At 36.2% G+C, this 22,552-nt stretch overlaps 1 protein-coding gene across 2 annotated transcripts in view; it reads right to left on the reverse strand.

Annotated features, from left to right (window-relative positions):
* Nucleotides 1–16,707, reverse strand: part of LOC131155203 (protein ABC transporter 1, mitochondrial) — an 85,842-nt gene extending 69,135 nt beyond the window's left edge. For both annotated transcript variants that reach the window (XM_058108166.1, XM_058108167.1), the window contains exons 1-3: nucleotides 15,973–16,707; nucleotides 6,164–6,389; nucleotides 5,068–5,220 (exon numbers count right to left, since the gene is read on the reverse strand). In XM_058108166.1, the coding sequence (XP_057964149.1) occupies nucleotides 5,068–5,220; nucleotides 6,164–6,389; nucleotides 15,973–16,559 (966 nt within the window). In that variant the 5' untranslated portion in view covers nucleotides 16,560–16,707. The remainder of the gene's footprint in view (nucleotides 1–5,067; nucleotides 5,221–6,163; nucleotides 6,390–15,972) is intronic.
* Nucleotides 16,708–22,552: the final 5,845 nt, after the last annotated feature.

The raw sequence follows: 22,552 nt of genomic DNA on the forward strand, positions 1-22,552 counted from the left end.
AAATTTTTGACCATCTCGGCGTTACCACACCATCCACCTTATTTATAAAATGTACCCACTATGACATCTTTTCATCCACTACGGTCAAGCAAATCAGTTACGTTAAATATGAAAGACATGGTTGGTTGCCAAAGGGTAGACGTCCACGTAGAGAACCTCAACAAGAGCAAGAACCCGAGCAAGATGCACCACTAGCAGACAACACTCCCTCATCGTTTGTCACGTATCAACATCACATGGATTCGCAGCTAAGTGCAATTCGTGGAGACATGAACACAAACTTTAGTGCACTTCAGATTGGCTTCACTTCCCTTGACCAGCAGCTTGGACGTATTGAACGATATATGGAAGGTTCCTCTTCATCACAAGGCAAGGCTCCCATGGAAACAAACTCAAGAGCTGATGATGATGATGATGATGATGAGGGAACAGAATCAAATGAAGGACATGAAGATTAGCTCTATTTTATTTTTGATCTCTCTACACTATATTTGGGTTGTAATATTTGACTTAATACAGCTTTTGACACTACTTCCTCTGTTTTTTCTACTTCTTTCTTAAATGTTTACTTTGGATATGTAATCTTTGCATGCAATTGTGGATTATATTGAATATCATTTGCATGATGACTGATGTATATCAGGCATGATCATTTTGATGAATGAATATACTTGTGAACTAAATTCTGATTTAGGTCCTATGTTGCAATGCATGTTAATTTTCTTCAGTTACCCTTTTTGTTGATGTCAAAAGGGGGAGAAATATTGGCAAAATGAGAAGAACACGAGATAATAATAGCATGTTGATATTAACCATGTATGCATCATGATGGTTGCGAGATAATAATAGCATGTTGATATTGAGCATGTATGCATCATGATGGTTGCGAGATAATCTTGTTGAACATTGCAATAATAGATTTAGGGGGAGTTATACTCATTATACTCATCAAAACATGATATGAAAGCATGATATATATTGAAATTTCTGAGAGCTTGAAATATTCTGATATGAGTGTTGAAAACTCTACTATTCATGTTATGACCTGTTAAGGATATGCTTGTTGTAAGGAGGAGCCTTTTTAAGGCTTTCTCATTTTTTGCTCCTTATTTGTCATCATCAAAAAGGAGGAGATTGTTGGCCTAACAACGCTTAATCTCGTTTTGATGATGACAAATCAAGGTTACTTAACATGTTTGTTTAAGTTTAAGTTTTAGGACTTAAGTGTTTTTTGTGAAATCAAATGAGCATACTTGAAGAGCTTGAATGATATTTACACTTAAAGCTATGAATCGTGAAGGATATAAAGCTTCAAGTCATGTGGGACATGAAGTTCATTGAAGCAATGAATAAAGCTCAAAAGAATCTTGGAAGCTTCACAACATGAAGACTTAGGAACTTAGATTTATCGTGTGAAAGTCTCATGTAAGTACTTCAAATTTCAATATTGATGATTGAAGCTCCTAGGATATATCATGGACTTAGAGACTCATTTTACACCTGGAAAATATTTTCTTAAAGTCCAAATTATGTTTTCCAAAGTATGAATTTAAGTTTGGAACCAAAACATTGAAAAACAAAGTGTTGCTAAAAGGTCAGGCGACTGATGATATTTCATTAGGCGACGACTGAAGTGCTACTAACTTCAAAAATATGCAAACAAAATAGGCACGGGCGAATGCCCTATCGAGACCAGTCGACTGACCCAATTCTAACTTTCAGAATGCGTTATTTTTAAAAGAGCACAGGCTACTGACCTTTTGTGTCCAGTCGACTGATGTGTATGTTTAAACGATTAACAGCGTTGATATTGTTTCCAAAACTTGCATGATTGGTTTCCAAATTGAAAGAAAACTTGAGGGAAACTTTTTGAAACCCTAGTGCACTATTTATACATCATATTCTTGCACATTAGGGTAACAAGAGTAACGGCTCAGCACATATTCTATTCAAACTTTTTGGTTATACTGCTGAAATATTTTTCTGAAGAGGCTGCTGTGTTCTTGCTAAAAAATTCACGAAAATCTGATTTGTTCTTCTGAAAATCACACTCTTTAATCAGATTTTTGGTGATTACTTTCGAGCTTCAACTTCTATATTGTTTTATTTAAAGTATTGTGATTCTAACGTGCACTAATCTGCTCTATTGAGGAGTATTCTTTTGTACAAGCAATCTTGCTTTGTTTATGCTGTTTTTGACAATTTAGGGATTTTGAATTGTTGCTTAGCGAGAGGATTGTTCTCGTTAGAGAGGCGAACTCCACCTTGAACGGAGAGAGGCGTTACTTCACCTAGTAACGAAGTTGGAAAGGAAATCCTCACAGCGGGTTGCTTGAGACAAGGACGTAGGCTGCGGCCAAACCTTATAAAAATCCAATGTTCAACTCTTCTTCCCTTACTCTTTTAATTTTTGCAAGATATCAACTGCGCGTATGATTTTATATTCTTTGATGAATTGCTGAATAATTGAGAATCTAATGAAAATTGAACTTGCTGAATATTGGAACTTGTTGATCATAAGTTTTGGTTGTGATTGAACATATATCAATTGTATGATTGAGTTGTTAAACTGAAAATTCAGACAAGCATATAACTCTTGAATTCGTGAGTAAATAAGCTGAGGTAAAATAGTTGTAATTGATTTTTTGATTAAAGCTTAAGTGCTAAAATAAAAACAAGTTGATTTACTGAAATCATATTGCTGAAAATCTGATTTTGATATTAATTATATTCCTGAAGCATAAGCTGCAATATAATGAATCATTGAATTTGTTTCTTGTTTATATCATTGAGAATTTCTAAAAATCAAACTCTATAAAATTGATTAACTGAATTGCTTGAAGTTTGATTTTGTATTATAAGTTTAGATTTCATATACAAATTCATATTCATATATAGGACTCCCAATTGGTATAGTACAGTCGCTGCTTAGATATCTTGTTTCTATAATTAGTGAAGTTTAAAATAACTAAGGGTTAAAGTAAATAGAAATTCCGCAAATAAATTTTTAATAACCCAATTCACCCCCCTCTTGGGAATACATCCTAATTTCAACAATGGTACTTGGGACTTGGAACATCTTCCTCCTAACAAGTTTGTGGTTGGTTGTCATTGGGTTTACACTGTGAAAGTCAACCCTGATGGTTCTATGGCTCATCCAAAGGCCCATCTTGTTGCTAAAGGATACACTTAGGTATATGGTCTAGATTATTCTGATACTTTTTCTCCAGTTGCCAAAGTTACATCAGTACATCTGTTCATCTCCTTGCCTACTACTTGTCATAGGCCTTTGCATTAGTTATGAAGAATGCCGTCTTGGATAGTGACCTTGAAGAGGAGTCTTATATGAAGCAACCACCTGGGTTTGTTGCTTAGAGGGAGTCAAGCTTAGTGTGTCAGCTCAAGAAGGCTCCATATTGTGTAAAACAATCTCCCAGAGCATGGCATGGTCATTTCAGTGTTGTAGAACTAGAGTTTGGCCATCGATGGTGTGCTATGAATCGTTCTGTGTTTTATCGTCATACTTCACCGGGTAAGATCCTTCTTGTTGTTTATGTGGACAAAATTGTTATTACAAGTGATGATGATAAAGGTATTCAAAGTCTCAAATTTTTTCTACAAACTAAGTTTCAGACCAAAGATTTGGGACCATTGAAATACTTCTTGGGTATAGAAGTATCTAGATCTTGTGCAGGAACTGTTTTTGTCAAAGAGAAAGTATGTTCTTGATATATTGGATGAAACTAGATTGTTGGGATCTAAACCGGTTGATACACCCATGGATCCTAACAGCAAGTTAGTGTTGGATATGGGAGATTTACTACCTAATCCTAGACAATACTAGAGACTTGTTGGAAAGTTGAATTATCTCACAGTCACTTGGTCGGATATGTCTTTTACAACAAGTGTTGTGAGTCAATTTCTAGATTCTCCAAGGACAAGTCATTGTGATGCAGTAATTCGCATCTTGAGATGTCTCAAAGGTGCACTCAAGAGAGGTCTTCTATATCGTGATTAGGGTCACAGTTATATCCATCGATATATAGATGCAAATTGAGTCGGGTCGCCTTCCGACCGGAGATCCACAACAAGGTCTTGTATCTTTGTTGGTGGTAATTTGGTTTCTTGGAAAAGTAAGAAACAAACTGTGGTAGCCAAGTCAAGTGTTGAATCCGAATATAAAGCTATGGCTCACACTGCTTGTGAACTTTTCTAGTTGAAGAACATGTTGGAAGAATTGAGTATTTTTTATGCTTAGCCTGTGAAGTTGATTTGTGACAATCAAGCTGCTCTTCATATTGCCTCCAACCCAGTCTTTCATGAACGAACGAAGCACATTAAAGTTGATTGTCACTTTGTTTGAGAGAAATTTGTGTAGAAGCTCATTACTACCGCTTATGTGAAGTCAGACATGCAACTTGCTAATTTCTTTACCGAAGCGTTGCGGGGTGCTCGTGTTAAAATTATTTGTAACAAGCTAGGGGCATATGACATTATGCTTCAACTTGAGGGGGAGTGTTAGAGGTTATTTGTCTTTTAGTATTATTATTAAGTGTGTCAATATGTTAATTAGTGAGATTTAGTAAGGGTATCATTGTCATTAAAATGTATTTAATTTGTATTATAAATAAAGGGAGAGACGTATTTTGCAGTTAGATCATTCATTTCAATCAAATCTTAACAATATGAAATTTTTATTTACATTTTATAAATTACATATTAAAATATATAATTATATTATAATATTATTATTCCACATCAAATTAATTGAATAATTTTTTTATACTATAACAATTGATAAACTAGACTCATTTCCGATTCCTATGCCTATATATACCAAACACTAATACAATTTTGATTATGCTTCTTTGAGTCAAACCAAACATAAGAGAGGAATCTAAGATTCTGTTTCCAATTCTAATGGATTCCGATTCCGATTTCAACTCTGAACCAAATGCTACCTTAAGGTAGTCGACACAATAATAATAGAATGCAAGAACACAATTAACAAAACAAGAATAATATACCACATAGCTAAAAACAAGGAATCAGAACATATCATATCACCTGGCCAATGCTTGCAGCAGCCATTGGCTCATAATCAAAACTAATCAGCTTAGACGTCCAGTCAGAACCTAATTCAGCATCCAATACTTGATTGAGCTGGCTCCTTGGCATTACATCTGCACCTTGACGAACAATATCCAATGCAGCCAATATCTACATGTAGGTAAAATATTCCATAAACAAATTAAAACCAAACAATTATTGCATACTTCAACATCAAAAGCAGAACAGAAGTTCAAAAAATCCCAGTCTGTCAGCATGAGAAAATAAGTACTGTCAAAAATAGACTTCAACTACTTCTACACCTGGCAACTGCACTGCGAATCCCAAAATCAGTCATAGGATGATTGCATTGAGCATAGAGAAGGGTATCACGATCCATTTCTACTCTGAACATAACTTACGCAACAGTATTATTGCCAGTTACATCTTTAATGAGAACCCTAAAACTGCCACAAAATCCACCAGGGGCCATCCATACAAATTACTTACCAATGTTTGTAAGCAAACAGGGGCCATCAACATGAATGAAGTCAACATATTTTACTAATTAACACATCTAGGTTGTCACTCAAAGATTCATTATTTGATTAGAAATAATATTTAAGAATAACAAAAGTTAAAGTCAGAACTATTTCATATAGAGATCCAATATCATTGAACTATTCACTTTATTTTTCTCATTTTCTAGATCTTATAAAGGAATTCCCAACAGCAACCTTGCGCTTTTTCCCCCTCAATGAACAACACACTTTTCATTGAGGAAAAAAACAAAGAAAAAAGACTAGAGATACATTCTAAAACATCAAAGATTGGCCTCACAACTTATCAATGTCATTGTGCATTCAATCCAGTTAAACACGGACCATCATTAATAAAAACAATAAATAAATAAAGTCTAGAAGCTACAGGGTTGAGAAGTTTAGTATCAGGATGCAAGGTACTAATAAAGCAAAAGGCACATAAGTTCAAGGAAATTTAAAGCAATGAAATGATCAATATTAAAGAGACACCTTCGGAATAATTAAGCAAACACTCCAACAACAAATAAATGTATAGAACAAATTCTAACACACGTAACAAAGAAATATAATACCGGAGCAGGCACAAGGGTTTCGTCCTGTATGCTCAACATCTGCCCTAACTTGAGGGCTGCTCCGCGCATTCTACATAGTGCAAGAGCTAGTCTTTCTGCATTTTTTTCAGAAAGAAATGGGGAAAGAGCAGATTGCTTGTCTTGTAAGTTTGGCGTACCAAAGACAAGCCTCTTGGCAGATTCCTGAAGCGTTCCCCATGCAAGACCAGCTCCTAGACCAGCAAATCTTAAAAAATTGATAAAATATGAATTAGGAAAAAAAATGGCCATAAACTGGAAAGCAGTTACAATTGTATTCAACATTGAGGCACTAAATTAACAATCCCATCTAAAATTCCATGTAGCAATTCTTCAGCTAATATCTTGCAGAATTTTTCAATAACCTAAGCAAACGGGAGGAATCATATGATGGATCCCTAAAAGGATCACATGATAGTTTCAGTTTCAGAAAAGAACAAATATTGATAGGTACATTGACAAAATCAATGTCATGAATAATGCAACTTAACAAAAAAATTGACTTTCCAATCACATTTAATGTTATACTCAGTGTTTGATTGAGAATGTAATTTTTTCGACAAGTTAATCAGCAATGGATCAATTAGCACATGAAGGTTGCTTCAGATATAGTTTTAGTTAACAAAAAATGGGGTAGGGGAAAGTTCTCTGTGTGTGTGTGTATGTATGTGTGCACGCACATGCATACATGCACATCAAAATATCAAACAATTAAACATCAAGGAGCAACCAGTTTTGATATCCTTGATAATCCCTGAGAGAGGTGACTAGAGAGGCCATTGCCCTTTTAAGGAGCTGGTGTGGATGAAGTAAAGAAGTATTCCTATTTAATGTTTGAACAATTTATTTCTCAAGATGCTGGGGAAACATGTTTAAAAATGACCATAGGCCACACATAAATCAATTTCAGCTGCGTTAAATGTCTTGCTCTACATTGTTTCAAGGCTGAACCAAGGGAGAGGGATGTCAGTCTGACAGACACAACAACCTTTCATAGAACTAAAAGCCACTTCCTTCATGTAGCACACTAAAATGAAACACAGGCATCAGCACTGATGCAGAAAGGAGGCAATCATTCATGCAACATGGAACAAGCCCTTAGAGAACAGTTACTTCATCAACAACTACCTAAATCATGGCTTTCACACACTATTTATAAGAAAGCCACTAAACACATGAAATTACACACATAACCCTAAAACTACATTGCATTACAAACATACCCCTAGAATACACAAATACTACAAACAAGCCCCCAACATAAATAATCCTAATACAAGCAAACTACACACACATAATTAAATAACTAACTAACTAAGCACATTTGGGTTTCGGACCCAATAAAGAATTCACCCTATTCTTTGACATAGGCCTCCTTATTGGGTCGAAATGATCCATCCAAATAGCTGCTTCTAGTCCTACATCAATTCCCTCCTTCCAAAAAGATCTCAACTCAGTCGAACTGGGGAAAGTACCAAGCAATCCATCACCATGAATAGAGTCATCTCATTTCACAAGAAAGGAACCAGCAGTACCCTTCAACTTGGTGGGTGGAAGAATTCGTGATGGCATCAACTTATACTTCTTGTTGTCAATGAACAGGATAAGAATTCTCATATCCATCATGTTCACCTTCCTATCAAATAACCATGGTTGGCCCAAAAGGACATCACATAGCATTGCATTGCATTGTGACAAATTTTGAGAGGAAGGATATCGCCTTGCATTTTATGCATAATGGAACCAATCTTGAAGGTAAGTAAGCAGCAATCATGGACCTTCAGGTTGGTTTTATTCACCCAAGCAATTTTGTACGGTTTGGGATGAGGCTCAACTTCCAAATTCAACTCTTTTACAGCTTCTTTAGAAGCTACATTTGTGCAACTACCAAGATCAATAACCAAAGTACAAAGTTGTTTCTAGCATATCACTTGAGTTTGAAAGATGTTGGTCTGCCTCCAATCCTCTGTCTCTTTAATCTTGTGGGAAGAGAGCATATGTTGAAGCACTAAATAGGTTCTCAACTTGCCATCATCATCTAAGTCACTTGGAATTTCTATTTTAGCTTTAACTACCTGAGTATCATCTTCTTCTTCTTCTTCCTTTTTCTGCAACAACAATGAATTTTCGGTTAGGACATTGTGCAGCTCGATGTCCAAAACCTTGACATTTAAAGCATTTGAGTGATGGTTGGCTCTTAGAAGTTGTTTTGGAATGCTCAGAAGTCATCCAAGAGGTATTAGTCTAAACACCTTTACCTAATTTCTCAACTTTCTCTCAAAACACTAGCACTCTTCTCAAACTGAAGGGCTGATGTAGCTCTACGAGGATTGCATTGCATGTACTCCTCAATCTAAGTGGCAACCTGTGTTGCATCCCCAACTGTAATGAGACAACATGCAGCAAGTTTGGAGACAATAGCTGGCTTCAACCCTTTTCTATACAAAGCTGTCATAACGTTGTCTTTCCATTCTATACCAGCACGAGTAGCCAAATGATAGAATCTACTAGTGTACTCCATTGGTGTCTTTTCTTCTTGCTTCAAATCAAAGAGCAGGAGATGAAAACGCTACTGATAATTGGGAGGCACAAATTGCTCCTACATGGCTCACTTCATCTCATCCCATATTGTAATCTCACCAAATCTCCCTCTTCTAAAGATCTTCCATTGTTTAATCCACCAAATTCGAGCAGTTCCCTTCAATTTTGATTCAGCAAAGTACAACTTTCTAGCCTCATTCATGTCATACCATCGAAAATAGTACTCCAAAGAATACACCCAATCATCAAATTCATCAGAAGAACCATCACCATTAAAATCTGAGACTTTTAGTTTAATTCTCTTAAATGATTATTTCGTCCTTCACAAAACTCAAAAGCATGAGGGACAGCAGCTATTCCACCATCTTGTTTGATAGGAAATTCCATGGGCCTCTTACCTAAAGCTACAACTTCAGTTGTTAGCCTATTCAAAGCACCACTAATATTTTTTAAAGCATTTTCCATATTTTATACCCTACCGATAACAACTCCACCTTTGCAAACAATTCAACATTGGTCACCATGATGCAATTATATGAAGCAAATCACAAACTTCACTTCTAATTATTTAAGAACAATCTTCAAGTCACCTTTAATCTTAGTATCAGCAGAAATGAAACAAATTCACTAGAAAAACTCACAAATGCAGCAAAAAAACTTGATTTTTTTTTTTAATACTGGCAGCGGCAATTTCAGGGCTTCATGCCAAAATTAACGTGCTTGCTTGCAATATGTTGTCACTTGTCAGTGATCAAAATACCATGCTGCATATCAAATTATCGTGTAGATCTCCCACTCACAGTCGCCGGCGCATGGAGCGTGTGAGTTGCCGGCAACGACTTTCCTGTGATGATTTTCCAGGGAGTGGTTGACCGAAGGGTGATGATTCGAATGGTGGGGTGGCAGCTGAAGAATTTCAGTGGTGTGTGGAGCTTCACGGCTGGTTAGATGGCGAGGAAATTTTGAGGGGAAGGGTGTCAGGGGTTCTGTTTTTGGTTGCGTGGGTGGTGCTGCAGAGTCTAGGCTGGAAATAACACGACTGGAATTTTCTGAAAAGTTCAGAAACTGCATGACTGCTTTTCAATTTTTTTTTAACTGAAATTTCAGAATAGAGAAGAATCAGAGAATTGAAGGGAAATAGAGAAAGGAAAAGATAGGAAGAAGAAGAAGAAGAAGAAAAAAGAAGAAGCTGCAGATAGGGAGTGAGAAGTTACAGAACAGAGGAGAGAAGGAAAGAAGAGAAGAGGAGGAGGAAGAAGAAGATTACAAGGAAAAGATGGAGGAATTGAAATGGAAGAAATAAATCGTGGTTGGGCTCTGATACCAAATGATGCAGGGGCAGCATCTAGGTTCTGCAGCCATGAGAAAATTTAGAAGAAATAGAACAGAGAAAGGAAAGGGAAGGGAGGAGAGAGGAGATACCAAGGGGCTCACGTTCAATTCCAATTCAAATTCATCAACAACTGCCAACATCATGGCTTTCACACACCATTTATAAGAAAGCAAAATTACACACATACCTCTAAAACTACATTGCATTACAAACATACCCCCAGAATACACAAATACTACAAACAAGCCCCCAAAATAAATAATACTAATATAAACAAACTAAACAAACATACTTTAACAACTAACTAACTAAGCACATTTGGGTTTCGGACCCAATAAACCATTCACCCTATTCTTTGACATAGGCCTCCTAATTGGATCAAAATGATCCATCCAAATAGCCGCTTCTCATCCTACATCACCAAGCAAACCCTCTTCACACCCACACTTGACCAAAGAAACTCATGCTCATTCATAATCTTCTCTAACCAAAAAAACACAAAAACAACCTCAAAAAAATGCAACTATAAGGGACGAGGGTGCGCAGACTAAAAATTTTCATTCTATGTGAAACCTAAATGAGAGGGAGAAGAATTATCTTGTTCTTTTGTGGAATGTGCTCGACTCTTTTCATGACGAAAGAGAAGAATTTGGTCTCTAGTGCCAATTGTGTATTATCATATGAAATTGTAGATATAAAAGCATGAAAGATGGGGTCACAGTGTCACACCGAGTATTATTTCTTGTGTGTGCATGGGTAAAGTATTCTAGAATATTTGCTTTGGTTCATCCCAAACGTAATTGTTGAGTTATGACTCATATTCAGAGGGGTTATCCACTTGAAGCCTACTACAAGTGGGAGGGCTCAAGGCCCCTAAGCCCAACATGCACAAAATCGCCTAGTTACTTAAACTAAGCCCAATTGGGATGCATTATGGGGGTATGCCACCTGATGGTACGAGATAGTACATTTGAGTCAAGATGCAGTAATTGCATTATCATATGAGGGTATTTTAGGGTTTTTCATATGGGGCTATATATACAGCCAAGGGTTGAAACCCTAAGGTACTTTTCGTTTGATGGTAGTGGAAAATGTGCAAGGGCTTTGTGGATGTCAGCACATTGTCGAACAATGTAAATTCGTTGTTCTTCTTCTCTCTTTTGATTTTCTTTATTTGTTGTAACTATTGTGTGTGCGTGCATACTTTAGGGCGTGGTATCACAACAATTTGTATCAAAGCACCAAGTTCGTGCTAGGTTTTCTAGGCTTGCATCTGGATCACTGCAAGATTGAGCGATATGAAGACTAGATTTGAAAAGTTCAACAGTAAAAGGAACTTTAGTCCGTGGCAGATGCATCTGTGGGTTCAGCTGAACGTTTACAAGGTCCTAACAAGAAAGAAACCAAAGAAGATGGATAAAGATGATTGGATGGAATTAGAACAGATTGCCTTCAATACTATCTGATCTTGTTTAGCAAAATTTGTCGTATTCGATGTGATGGAGGAGAAAATTGCCAAGGGTTTGTAGACAAAGTTGGAGAGTCTATATATGTCGAAAGCACAACTAACAAATTGCTTTTGAAAAAGTTATTGTGGTTTTTTTTTCTTTTTTGATAATAAAAGAAGATACACTAAGAAAGAGAATATACAATCATAGGGAGGATACTAAGAATCCATTGTTGCTTCTTAGTATGCCCAAGGGTGGGGATCTAAATTAGCATACGAATTAGTTCGATCATATTCTTAGAAATTGCTCAAAGTGGATGTGAGGGTTGAAGACGAAGATAAGGCGTTGATGTTCTTTTCCTTCTTCATTTGAACAATTATTTATGACACTACTCTATGGGAAATCCACTCTAAACTATGAAAAGATTTATAGGGTTCTCAGGTCAAATGAGGCTAGAAGAAGACTCAACAAAAAAGGACTATGAACCAAACGGCTTGGTTGCCAAGACCGAGCATGGAAGAGGGAGATCTGAGGAGAAGTATAAGCAGAGAGGGGAAGATCAAAGTCAAGATCAAGGACCAAAAACGTTAAGTGCTTCAAGTGCAAACAAAAGGGGCACTATAAGCGGGATTGTCCTCTTTGAAAGAAAGAGGAAGATATGAAAGACAGACCTTCAAGCTCTATCCCAGAATTGAAGGAGAACCTGCTTTCTCTAGGTTGCCTAGAAAAGACTTTGCATGGACTTTCAACAACACCTGAAAGTGGAATCCTAAAGGTGTCAAAGGGTGTTATGGTTGTTATAAAGGGTAAACGAATTGATAACAATTTGTATCAACTAATTGGCAGTACAGTGTGGTGCAGCAGCCACTTTATCGAATATTGACATAGTTGACACTAAGCTTTGGGATATGCACCTGGGACATTGAGTGAGTGGGGTATGACGAAATTCCATAAAATAAAATTGTTGAAAGGGTTGAAGGTGTGTAAAGTAAATTTTCTAAGGAATTATGTTTTGGATAAACAGCGTAGAATAAAATTTCAAGATGTCTTCCCAAAAGAGTACAAGCATTCTAGATTATGTTCATAGTGATGTTTAGGGGCCTGCAAGGGTACTAGCTAGGAATGGAGTTTAGTATCTTGTTATCGGCATTGATGATTACTCTAGGAAGCACTGAGCTTACTTCATGAAGGAAAAGTTAAAGGTATTTCACAAATTCAAGTTGTGGAAGGCAAAAGTTGAGAAACAAACGAGGAAGTCGGTGAAGTGCCTTAAGTCAAATAATAGGTTGGAGTACAAGTCTTATGAGTTTCTGAACTTTTGTACATCTAAAAGAATTGTAAGACATTTTACAGTTCGTTAAACTCCAAAGCAGAATGGGGTGACTAAAGGATGAACAAGATCCTGCTTGAGAAAGCTAGGAGTATGAAACTACATATAGAATTGCCCAATAATTTCTAGGTAGATGCTGAGCATAGCTCATTACATTACTAATAGGTCACCTTCTGCAAAACTAGATAGTAAAGTGGTCGAGGAAGTTTGGACAGTTCAATATATTATTAATAGGACACCTTTTGCAAAGCTAGATGGTAAAGTAGCTGAGGAAGTTTGGACAGGTCAAAGAGGTTACTCTATATTGAGAATCTTCAATTGTCCAGCATATGCTCACATTCCTAGCGAGCTTCGATCCAAACTAAACCCTAAATCCAAAAGGTACATTTTCATCGGCCATGGAAAGCGGGTTAAAGAGTTCAAGTTGTGGGATCCAGAGAATAAGAAAGTATTTATGAGTAGAGATGTAGTGTTCAATGAGGCATTAATGTTGAGGTATAATAAGAGGGACACGGCAGTAAAGTTGACAAGAAGGAGCTAAAGGAGCAGGTAGAGCTTGGTAAACTTCAGGACCAACAACCAAAGGTACCCTCAGTTGAGCAACATGATAAGCAGCAATCAGATGACTACGATGTAGCTATAGGCAAACCCAAATGTGTTACCGATGCACCTCAAAGATATGGTTTTGAGAATATGATATCCTTTGCTCTAGTTAGTGGCAGTGGAGATCCATATTCTCTTTAGGAGGCAATTTTTGACCCAGAGAGAAATACGTGGATGGAAGCTATGATGAAAGAGGTGGAGTCTCTTCATAAAAATCAGACTTGGGATTTGGTGGAACTTCCTAATGGAGGGAAAGCAGTGACTCCAGTAAGATGCAAATGGGTATTCAGGAAGAATGATGATATTTCAAAAAGAAATGATGAATGATTTAAGGCCAGACTAGTGACAAAAGGGTACTCTCAAAGGGAAGGAATAGACTATGATCAGATATTTTCTCTGATATCCAACTTACCTCTATTTGAGTTTTTTTGGCCATGGCAGCTCAGTTTGATTTGGACTCAAAGCAGTTGGATGTTAAAACAACATATCATCATGGTGACTTAGAAAAGCAAATTTATATGGAGCAGCCAAAAGGTTTCACGAAACCTGAGACAAAGAATTATGTTTGCAGATTGAGGAAATCATTGTACGGCCTAAAACAATTGCCAAGATAGTGGTACAAGCGCTTTAATTCATACACGATGAGTATCAGATATACCCGCTATGAGTATTGATTGTAATGTTTACTTGAAAGTCTATCTAATGGTTCATTTATCTTTCTACTATTATATGTTGATGATGTGTTGATTGCTACAAAGAATATTCGTAATATCAATGGTTTGAAATCCTTATTAAATAAAGAATTTGAGATAAAGGATCTTGATGCTGCAAATAAGATCCTTAGGATGGAAATACGAAGAGACGAGAAAGTTCGGAAGCTTTGGGTCTTTCAAAAGGTTTATATAAAGAAAAGTATTAGAGAGATTTAGCATAAGCAACGCTAATCCAATGTCTAACCCATTGACAAATCATTGTAAGCTATCTTCAACACAATGTTCACAATCAGAGGAGAATGTGGAGGAGGTGTTAAGGGTACCAAAGCCCAATGCAGTGAATCGTTTAATATATATCATGGTTTGTAATCATCCAGATCTTGCAAATGCAGTTAGTATGGTGAGTAAGTTTATGGAAAATTTAGGTAAGGAACATTGGAGTGCTTTAAAAAGTGGGCCCTCAAGTACTCGAAAGGCAATGAAAATTTTAGCATCAAGTTTGGTATAGGACAGAATTCAGCTTTAGTACAAGGATTCGTTGATTTAGATTATGCAGGAGATTTGAATGACAGAAGGTGCACCACAGGTTATGTGTTCACTATGGCAGGTGGACCTATCTAGTGGAAGTCCATGTTACAGTCAGATAGTGCAACACTGAGGCAAAGTAGAGGGCAATGATAAAGGCTGCAAAGAAGGCTACATTGTTGAAGGAATTGATAACTGGACTAGGCATAGAGCAACAAACTATTCATTTGCGTTGTGACAGTCAAAGTGTTATTTACTCGGCAATAAATCAAGTATATCATGCCAAAACAAAGCACATTGCAGTAAATATCACAAAATACGAGAGTTTATTAGTACTAACGAGATTTAGTTGGTTAAAGTGGTTAAAGCGGCTACACAAGGAAATGTAGCTGACATGTTGACAAATGTTGTTACTCAGTAGAAGTTTTTCCATTGCTTGAGCTTACTCAATGTTGCTAAGTGTTGAATCAATGACGTGCAACTTCAGGTGGAGATACAAATCTGAAAGCTTCGTTGAGGTAGAGATTGTTAAATTATAGCTCATATACAAGGGGGTTATCCACTTGAATCTTGTCACAAATGGGAAGCACTCAGGGGTTTGAGTCAGGGCGTAATATAATTATATTATCATATGAGAGTATTTTAGAATTTTTCATATAGGACTATTGTGGAATGACAGCAAGCAGTGTGAACGACGGTCACGATTGGTGAATGACGGCCACCTACCATGGTGGGTGAGTAACCACCACCACCACCTACCATGAGATCTTACCACAAGTCAGAGGCTATAAATGGAGACCCCCCACCAAAGCTAAACTACACATCTCAACTACAAGTTGTGTCCTCTTCTGTTTTTCCATATTTTATTCCCTGCATACATATTAAATAGGGACCCGAGAATGTAAAGGATACACAATTGAATATACAATTGATTCATTCTCATTCTCTGCAACTATACATACATATTGTAGGTAAGGGTTGAAACTCTAAGTTCATTTGATAATAACAAGAATTGTATAGGAGCTTCATGAACGCAGGCAACGAACCTAGTAAATTTGCTATTTTTCTTCAATTTTTTAACTTTCTTAATTTTTCGTAATTGTTGTGTGTGCGCATGAGCATAATGTCGTAATAATAATATTTCTCAATTGTAATGTTGTGTTTAAGCGTCCTTCACTCGCAGCATCAGCAAGCAAGTTGCAAAGACAAGAATTAGGGTTAAAGGAAAGAATAGGGCCGAAAGAATCGCACATGGAAATGAATGGACCACCGCAAAAGGACAAATTTAATGCACTCACCCAAGGGCCCTCGAGAAAGGCGTTGAAGGAACTCTCCTCTCCCTCGGCCTCCGCCTCTTGGGCAGCGAAGTATCCCGGGCGGGCAAATTTACATTAAGAACATCATCGCTACCGCTGGCATCCTGACGGGGCAAATTTACATTAAGAACATCATCACTGCCGCTGGCATCCGCCGGAGATGAAAAACCCTGAGCATGATCGCTTTTATCAACATGCGTGGAAGTGCGAGGATGGAAAGCTTCCTCATCCGTTGGGGCAGATTGATGAAGAAGGTAGTCCTTATTATTATTAGGTGTGTGAAGCTGAGCGGGGGGCTCTGAGTCTGAGACGACGTCGTTGTGGGGGGAATCCGCGAAGTAGACGACACTCTGGGTGGTTGAGGATCGGGGAAGTGGTGGGTTAGAGAACTCCCGAACCCTGCCTCTGGTGAGGCCGGAAATGTCAGCGGCGGAAAGGAGGGCTTTCTTCAGGAGGGCTTCGAAATCGCCGTGTCGGGCGCTTTCTAGAGCCGGCGAACGTTTGAAGATCTCCCCGGCGACCAGGGATGCGCCATTAACGAGCTTGCCCAAGTCCTTGAAGGAGCCCATCGCCCCATCCGGATACGCATACGCCGCGGGCAGGCGTGCTATTAGAACTAACGATGGGTACGGACTATACACGTACGTAACCCGTAAGGCCAGGGTGCTATATTTTATAAATATTTTACAGCAAAAATAAATAAAACTTCGAATATTTTTATTACCATTGTACTAATTAACTTAAAATAAATATTTTTAAAAATTCTAAAATACACAACCATAATCAACTTGTATTATACTAATTTTAAATCTAAATTACTTTTTCTATTCTGACCTACACACTTATTACGTCTGATTTCTAGTACGCTTTTAAAGATAATGTAAAATAATAATTAAAGTGAGACAACATTCAGTAAGTAAGAGAGATTATATTAGTGTGTAACTGAAATGAACTTTATTGTATCTTAATTACGTACTAAATATCATTTAAAACTGTAGCTTTAAAACTACATTTAAAATAAAAACTAAGTTATAAATTACAAATAAAAACTAATTTTTAAATTACTGCATAAGATTAAACCATCAACAATAAAACTTTTACAACCGTAACTATTAAACTATAAAATCTATAATTGTAATACTTATATATATATATATATATATATATATTATACATATACTTTCTCCGCTACTTGTTTTGTAAAAATATCTCTTAGGTCTTTTAAGTATAAGCCTAGTTCTCATAAATAAATATATATATATACATATATTTTCATATATATATATATAAATACTCTCTTTTATACATACTCTATAAAAATCTTTCTTTACTCTGATACCACAATTGAAACTTTGCCTTCGGGGCTTACGTCCATGGCAACAACAAGTACCTATCAAAGCACTCGCTGCAAATGGGGGGTGACTATCCCAAACCAGTAAGCCCCCAGGCGGAGAGTTTTATTTCGCCACAATCATTCATAAGTGAGAGTTCCCAGTGATGGGGAGACATTAGTTGTCATTTGCTTTGATACCAACATTTTAATTTTAAAAACATCTCTTAGGCCTGTTAGAGCATTCACTATGAGTGGGAGATCGGTTGTCCCAAACCAACACTAGTGGGAGATCGGCTGTCCCAGCAAGCCCCAAAAGAGTCGGGGATTGGGAGATCGGTTGTCCCTTTGTTCTATAAAACAATTTTATAACCTCTAAGTCGCTGATGCTTTTTGGGAGCAGCTTATTGGTTTATTGGAAGGAGTAGATTTTCCTATAAATCATTTGTATAGAGAAGGGAATAAAGTGGCTGATGCTTTTGCTCGATAAGGTGTCATGGGGAGGAATAGTTTGTTTACAAATAGTAGTCAACTTCCTAATGCCTAAAAAATAATTATTATAAGTGGATGTAGTGATTTTAAAAATAATTAAATAATTAATTAATAATTAAATAATATTATAATAATGTTATATATATATATATATAAGATTATATAATATAATATTGATATGATATAAAATTAACCTTCCTGAAGAAACAGGAAGGTTGATTTCCAATTGAAATCATAAAAGATCACAGAGACGCCTCCCCTGAGGCCAATTCTCTCTCTCTCTCTCTCTCTCTCTCTCTCTCTCTCTCTCTCTCTCTCTCGTCTCTCTCACTCTTCGTCTCCTCTCCCTCTCTCCTCGATTTTCTCAGCTAAACGGGGGTTGATTGAAAAATAGAAAATACCACTGGGATCCTATCTCCGCCACTGACATTTTCACTAGAGTGGATTTGTTGTAGGAACAATGTATACACCACTCTTGGGGTAAGGTATAATCCCTCTTTTTCCTCAATTTTTCCTTAAATCTCCAGCCAAATTGACGATCGGACACCACCGTAGGATCCTAGGTTCGATCCTCGTCATGTTTGTTAGAGCAGATTTTTAATTTGGGTGTCCTAGGCATCACTCCAAAGTTAGGGTAGGATAGTGGAAATAGGTTCGTTAGTTATTTTTAAAGATTAATTAGTATTGGAAGTGTGTGGGCCTAAGAAATATTAAAATTATTATTATTCTAGGGAGTTGAATTGATTGGTCTGTGAAAAATGTGAATTTCAGGGTTTTGAGCGTCGAACGTCGTGAGGCGTAGAATTTAAGTATTTTAGCAAGATCTCAGTAAGTCAAGTAAGGGGAATAAAATATAACAATATTTGTTAAGAATTATTGACTGAGAAATTATGTGAAAACGAAATATGATATTTTTCCTGAAATCATGTCTATATCCCTGCCAATCAACTGAATATCCAGAATAATTATCATATTCACATTTTTCCCGAACACACATATTCATACTTTCCTAAACTATAAACTATTTATTATCTTTATTAGGGTTCCTGAGAAAGCACCTCCTGGGATCCTCAACCCACGCCTGTGGTGTTTGGAAACCCAAACCCTGAAATCACAACACCCCAGTTTAATTAACTCAACTTCAGCAATTTTCATCTAACACAAGATTTAGGTTCAGAAAAGCCTACTAACTATATAAACCATAAAATAATCCACTTACCTTAATTTTGGGATGGTGCCTGAACTACTCAAATCAAAATTTTGCTCCAGCAAAGTTGTAGAGAATTTTCCTGGGATCATCGTGATAACTTCTGATTGTCGAAACGGAGAAAATCGGGGCCCGAAATCGTAGTGATAAGTAAGGGGAACCAAATTCTAGAGAGAGAGGGAGAAGGAGAGAAAAAAAAATTGTTTTTCTCTCCAAAATCCAACTTTTTGCGTATGTATAGGTGGCTGGTCACGTGGCTTTGTCGACGAGACACGTGGACTCGTCGACAAACTTATGAAGGGAGTTTGTCGACGAAGATGATGAGTTTGTCGACGAACCAAAGGGTTTGAACTTCCCCTCTCGGTATCTTTTCGTCGACGAGACACTAAAGCTCGTCCACGAACTATATAAGGGCATTCGTCGACGAAACCAGGGGGTTCGTCGACAAACCCTGATTTTGTCCCTTTTTGGATTTCCTTTTTTCCTCCCACTTATCCCCCTTTCTCTTTATTATGCAATTGCTATTATTCACAGGGTCTCTACAGTGAGCCTGGGGAAAATGCAAGTATAGTTATTAGTCTGAGTTTGGGTTGATTGATTTAGGAAATATACATTATTTTAGGATTCTGAGTTTGATACATTGTCGGCATGAGGTTAGAGTTGGAGTCAGACCTCCCAGTCAGTTAGGAAGGGAAATATGTTATGCTAGTTAAATTAGAAATTTGACCAGTAAAATATAGCTTTGGATTATGGGTTTCAGAGTATGAATTTTTAAACTTTTCAGAGCATGAAATTATAATGTTATAGTATGTGAGTTTTATTTAATTGCATGGCATGAGAAATACTGGTATATTATAGAATTTTTATACGAATTTATAGAATTATGATTATATAGTTTTTACAGAATTATGATATTTGATTTTCATAGTACCATGATATTCAATTTTTAGAACCATAACATACAGATATTACAATTTATATAGATCAGTTTATTACATCGCTATAATTAACACAATTTATTACAGATTCATGGTAAAATAGTAAAATATATATAACAGTATTATATAGTATCAAACTCTGATGGATCAGATCAGATTACAGAGCACGGTATCGTAACTATTACAATTCAGAGTGCAACCACACATCTCAGATAGAGTGTGGAATTTATGAGTAGTCGATTGTGCCTTGGGAGAGACGAAGACTCCCTGGTAGTCTAGGTTGAGGCGGCCAATCTAACGACAGAGGTTTTCAGTTGACTTATCCTGGTAGGCCAGCCAGTGTTAAGTCCAGCCCACGAGTCGCTTAGCCTGATTAATAAATATATTGTTCACGTAGACTCATTTGCCACACACTGGTAATAACATATTTCGTCTTACTGAGAGTTGTCTCATTCCAGTATTTATAAACATTTCAGGTGATCTAGTTAGACGAGCATATCATGCTCGGAGATAGAGGAGACCCTTGTACTGCCCTGTCTGTAGGGTAAGTGATTTTGGGAGATGTATTTTGTGTAGTTCCTAGGGGATCTGGTGGATGATTTTGGGAGAGATGTGTATGTATGTTTGGAAATTACTGAAACTCTAGTATTATAAATATGGCGATGTAATTTATGTTTTTCGCAGCATACGTGTTTTGTTTCTATGAACAAGAATTCTCGATGTCCACGTTGGGACGGAGACATTATAGTAGAGTTTATAAGGGGTATTAGAGTAATATAATTTTACAGTCTAAATATATATAAATGAAATAGTATGAATTTTTGGGTCGTTACAGAGTTATAGAATGATAGTGTTCTATATAGAACTACAGTATGACAGCATTTTATATAGAGTTACAGAATGACAGTGTTCTATACAGAACAACAGTGTAATAATGTTTTATATTGAGTTACAGTATTTTGTATAAAGAATTATAGTATGATAGTTTTATACGGAATTGTGAAAATGAAATCATGTTATTTTATTGTTTTATAAATCACATTATATGATTTAAGAACCCTGATGGACCAGAGCTAAGCACGGTACCGTAACTTCATAGGTACTAATGCAGCCACATTGCTGTGAGAGTGTTGGTGGTATACAATCGACTTGGCCAGTGAAGAGTAGAGTTACCCTCTAGAGTCCGAACCAGTTGGGTAGGCAAATCGTACTTACAGTTAGAGATACAAATATAGATACAGTTTGACTTAGCCTAGGGGTAGGCCAGCCATGTTTAAGTCCAACCTTCGGACTGCACAACCCGGTAATGCAGGGTTAATTCATGATGTTATATGATTATCCATTCAGGGAGGTTCTTTTATGCATATATGTGAATTTACGTATACTGGGAAATTTATTAAGTCAGAGCATGTTTTGAGAAGAAAATAAGTATTTTTAAATATATAGGTGTGAGTACAATTTTACATGATTTCTCAATTAAAGTTAAGTTAATTATTGGATGTGTTTTTACTACACCAAAACTCACGTTGCCACACACTGACAATAATCTCTTCCGTCTTACTGAGAGGTGTTTCACCCCATGATTATCCGATATTTTTTAGATGCCATGAGGAGCATAACAGTAATCAGAATAGCGCAGAGTGGGATATAAGGTTTTATTTAGAATATATATTTAATTAAATCATGTTTTTGATGTATTCAGATTATTCTTTTAGGGATATGTAAACTGTGATGTTGGAAATGATATTGTTGTTGTATTGGGATAGTTTAGTAATCTGGTAATTAGCATTTGAGGACTTCCGCTGTTTTTATCAATGATTATTATAATATAAAATATTCAGGTTATTTCAGGTGGTATCAGAGAAATTGAACGAAATTTTTCGGGTCTCCACATCCGCCGCTCCCCCTTTTTCATTATTATTATTATTATTATTATTATTATTATTATTATTATTATTATTATTATTATTATTATTATATAATTGAATGTGTGGGGTGTATGGGATATATATATATATAAGGATGGTATGGGTCTATTTATCACCACCTATGTAAAATTTGTTTAGTTACTTTTAATTCATTCAAGTGCATGCATGGCGACCTATATTGTACTAATATACTGATACGAAATTCATGCAAGTGCATGCAAGAACACCTATACTATTATTATTATTATTATTATTATTATTATTATTATTATTATTTATCCCTATTATCATATACATAATATATAATGAATCAACCATGCCAAGGCATTATATTGTAGTGGCTTGCATAAAAATAAAAGTTTTCAAGCATAAGATTATTATATTTTATTATGCTTTCAATCAAATATATTATATTCACCTATATTATTATTATTTATCCCTATTATCATATACGTAATATATAATGAATCAACCATGCCAAAGCATTATATTGTAGTGGACTGCATAAAAATAAAAGTGCTCAAGCATAAAATTATTATATTATATTATGCTTTCTATCAAATATATTATATTTATAATATAAGCTATATTTTTTTTTACGCTTATCATAAGATTATCCTAAGATTCATAAAATTATTCACATTATATATATATATATATATTATTT

The sequence above is a fragment of the Malania oleifera genome, chromosome 5 (genome assembly GCF_029873635.1).
Source record: "Malania oleifera isolate guangnan ecotype guangnan chromosome 5, ASM2987363v1, whole genome shotgun sequence".
NCBI lineage: Eukaryota > Viridiplantae > Streptophyta > Magnoliopsida > Santalales > Ximeniaceae > Malania > Malania oleifera.